This window comes from Hippocampus bargibanti, linkage group LG01 (assembly GCF_051943395.1).
Source record: "Hippocampus bargibanti isolate YZ-2025 linkage group LG01, ASM5194339v1, whole genome shotgun sequence".
In the NCBI taxonomy this organism is placed as follows: Eukaryota; Metazoa; Chordata; class Actinopteri; order Syngnathiformes; family Syngnathidae; genus Hippocampus; species Hippocampus bargibanti.
Genome location: NC_142734.1, coordinates 10874895 through 10878801, shown reverse-complemented (window position 1 = coordinate 10878801; position 3907 = coordinate 10874895). Strand labels below are relative to the sequence as shown.

At 44.8% G+C, this 3907-nt stretch overlaps 1 protein-coding gene across 1 annotated transcript; it reads right to left on the bottom strand.

Moving 5' to 3' along the window:
• Positions 1–1249: 1249 nt before the first annotated feature.
• On the bottom strand, positions 1250–3058 carry LOC148903061 (uncharacterized). Its single transcript, XM_088995674.1, has 3 exons — positions 2858–3058; positions 1978–2496; positions 1250–1436 (listed from the first exon to the last, which is right to left on the bottom strand). The coding sequence occupies exons 1-3, from the start codon at positions 2937–2939 to the stop codon at positions 1252–1254; spliced, it is 786 nt and encodes a 261-aa protein (XP_088851800.1). The 5' UTR covers positions 2940–3058; the 3' UTR covers positions 1250–1251.
• Positions 3059–3907: the final 849 nt, after the last annotated feature.

The window sequence follows — 3907 nt, the reverse complement described above, 5'->3', positions numbered from 1 at the left end:
CTATTTTATTTGGTAATTGAAAAGCACGACGTGGAGTGCCATTCCTGAATTTGTTTATTTTGTCTTGCTTGGGTGCCGGTAAAGCGCTGGTCAGACCTCTGGCAATGTGTTTCCCTCTCACGAGGCGGCAGCATTTGGCATTTTACAACCGCTCCCATTTCAAGCTCCGATGACTCCAGAACCATAATTTAGGAATTACCTTTTTTTCTGATGGAAGAGTCTAAGGTTTCTTAAGTTGCATTGAGTGTTTATACAGTCCTAAAACTCAATATTCTGTGAGTTAATTAAGCCACATTGAATGGTCAGGATTGAAATCAACTGTGTCCACTCCCACAGCAGCGAACCCTCCATCTTCATCATCAGCAAAAAATAAAAATAAAATCAAAGGCACTCGTAGTATACGAATAGAACCCTTACGTTTCTGTTTTACATATTTTATTCCATAAAAAATGGTCAATCTTTCATTTTTGATTGACAAATAAAAAGAAAGAATAAAACCAGTTTTTCTTTCATTCAACGGCTCCCCTCCTGTATGCATTTTCCATATGTTCATCTAAGTGCATGCTGACAGCATGGCAGGTGTATGCAGGTGCTCCTCAAATCACTCACCATCCCACAAATCCACTATCCAGCTCCCACTAAGGCACACAGCTCCATCTTCCCATTTAGCGCCTGTCCTGATGAACTCATTTAGGGTTGCAAGTCAATACAGCGCCTGGTGAAATGTTGATGAATACAATAATAAAAGCATATTCAAAAAGGCCCGATGACAGGAGGCATATTTTTGTACAACAAACTTTTTATTTTATTCATGAAAAAAAATGATGAATAAAATGACAATGTCAAAAAAGTAAAAAACATTGGCGCCATTAAGACACCAGAGACATTTTGGTGAAGCAAACGGGGTCCTTTGGTCAAGAAAACGGCAGCTGTCGCAACACGCACGCACACGCGCGCGCACACATACACACACACACACACACACACGCACTTTGTCGGCATATTAAGGAATGGCATCCACACATACGCACCAAAACTACACCCAAGCAGCTGTAGCATGGCCAGTTCCGGACCGGCCGGCACCAATGGGAGTTTCCTAGGATTTAACCGCATGTCCAGCTGCTCTCATGTCCTACATGCTCACACTGCCAAGAGGCCCCTGTTCATTTGAACTGTCAGTTCTGAAACCCAAAATGCATTCAAGTAGTCGTAGAAGTGTCCTCCAGGTGGAAAGAGGGAACGTGGTTCCATCTAAGAGGTAGGGTTGCCGCATCCTGAGGCGTTGTGCTTGTGCAGTAGAGACATGCGGCTGAATGTGCGCGTGCAGGAGCCACACTGGTACTTCTTGACTTCCGAGTGTGTCTGCAGGTGAGCCCGCAGGTTGGAGCGGTCGGCGAAAGCCCGGGTACAGTGTTGACAAGCGAACGGGCGCTCACCTGAAGGAAAGAGAATGCCTTGAAATTAGTGTTGCAACAATGATTAGTGAATCAGGTCAGATTATTTGAAGAAGCGATTCACTGGTGAATAAAATGGTACTTTTAACACCACATACCACCGATAAAACACGTGACACTCCAGGTACCACCACGAGGACAAAAAGGAAGAGATACTGTCTGACATATGTCTTCATTAAAATTTAGACAAGGTATTTTTAGACGAAAATCTATTTAATTCCACTATTACAACTTGAACATTTGTGGCACTGTTTCCACACTTTGAAAATAATTTGTGTAGAATTTAACTTTGAATAGTTCAAATTGTCAGAATGTCTGTTTCTCAACAGTATACTGTACTGTATATTCCTCAGATTCCTACTTCCACAAAAGCAGACTTATAGTCATTTTTCATGTTAATAGTCTCCGACATTTATTGGCATTTATTTATTTATTTATTTTTTTTGTTGCTAAAATACCGACCCTGCAAACTCCCTAATACATGCAACAAATAAATTGAAAAATAACTGAATTGTAAGCCAACCTGTATGGGTGCGGATGTGTCCCCTCAGCAGCCACGGTCTGGAGAAGGCTTTGCCACAGGTAGTGCACACGCACGGCAACGTGTGGGAGCGGATGTGCATCTTGAGGGCCCCCAGGCTGGTGTACTCCTTGGGGCAGTGTTTGCAATGGAAGGCCGGCCTGGACGCAGATGCCTCAGCGGGCTGCGACAGGACAGGCAGGTGGGACGCCTGATGGTGGGACAGAGCCGAGAGGCTGGAGTAGCTCTTGCTGCAATACATGCAGTGGTAGATGGCTTTGAGGACATCCGGGCTCGGGGGGTCCGAAGAACGACCATTGTCTTCCTCCTCCTCGCCGCTGCTGCTGAACGGAGAGCTAGTGAGATCAAGAGGCCCGAGGGGTGACGGGGAGAGGGATACCGGGGCAATCGGGGAAAGGGGAGCAGGTAATGGTGTGGATGGAACCACGGGGTAGCAGGTGAAGGCAGAGTTGCAGTTCTGAGTCGGAAGGGCAGCCCGTGGGAAGCTTTCCGGGACAAAAGCTGTTGAAAATAAGTCACGTTGGGTTTCAGAAATACATTCATATATCACACATAGTGCTTTTGTAAGTACCGATATGGTATTAAATCAAACATCAATCATTCTTAGCAGTCTTTTCCACGTGTTGCAAAAACGTTGGGTGAATTAAAAAATTCAAGGCAGCAGGACAATAACATATTTGTGCATTCCACTAAATATTACAAATTTACTGAACCCCAACTTCAAGATCGAAGTAAAAAATCCTGGCTACACTAATAGTATTGCCTAACGGACGTTTTTCCAACATAAAATGCAAGTTGTGGTTATACAGGGTCTTCAGGGTATCGTTAACATAATAGGAAAGCTTGCACAAGTGAAACATACCGGTTTGGCTGTCCAACAGGCTTTCCCTGTAGTTTGGTTTCTTGCCGGAAAAATACTTCTTGACAAGAAATGACCGAGGCATGTTGTCTTCAGAAACCAAGGTATGATTCCCACGGAGCACGCTCAGGTGCAGGAAGAAGTTTGTTCAGTTAGAAAGGCCTCGTACATCCACCCGGGATTAAAAAAAAAACGTGCACCGGAATCAGTGCATCGTTCGTTAGTCATCTCTTCAAATAGTGACCAGCAAGGGGGAGAGGCCGAGTGAGTGGGCTGGTCTCCACCCAAAGACACACCCTAACGTGTCCGGGCGCCACCAGCAGCACTCTTCACTGCAGGTGCCCGGTGGGGATGAATGGCTGTTGCAAATCCCTAATCTAATTGGCCATTTCACGGTGCTAATCGGTCACTCATCAACGGCGAGAGACGGACATGCACACATGAATAAAGGGAACAATGGCGCATAGAGAAAGAAAAAGTTTAAACTGAGTTCCGTGAGTACGTTTGTTAAGAAACTGATTATTTTGTATCCTCATTTTGTGTAAGGCGGAATACATTCTTTAAGAAGTAAAATATATCAGAAAAAATCAGAAAGCCTTTAGAAAGCCACAATGGGGAAATTTGCAAAATATATACATGAGGCATAATGCTGGATTTTGTTGAGCGGATCTGGCAACCCAACCAAAGCGCTACATCCGGTCCCTTGACGCCGCGAAAGGTTCTTGTTCAATGCTAATGAGAAGCGGCTGCTCTCTGTACTCCGGCAAACAAACATTCCACCAGTTCGAGCCGAATAAGAAAGACTATTTCGAGTCTTCATTCTCCCAAATACATTGCGAACACGCTGCAGATCTCAACAACGTTTAAGTGGAGCACAATATCGAAATTCACACTATATGAATAAAAAGGGTTTATTTGAATCTGAGGGGTCCCCAATCACACCAGGGGTCCGAATGTTGGAATCTGGCAACAAAGATAGCAACAGGCTTGCCCTGAACGTGTCACTTTTTTTTTTTGGGGGGGGGGGGGGGGGGGATGCACATCTTACGATGG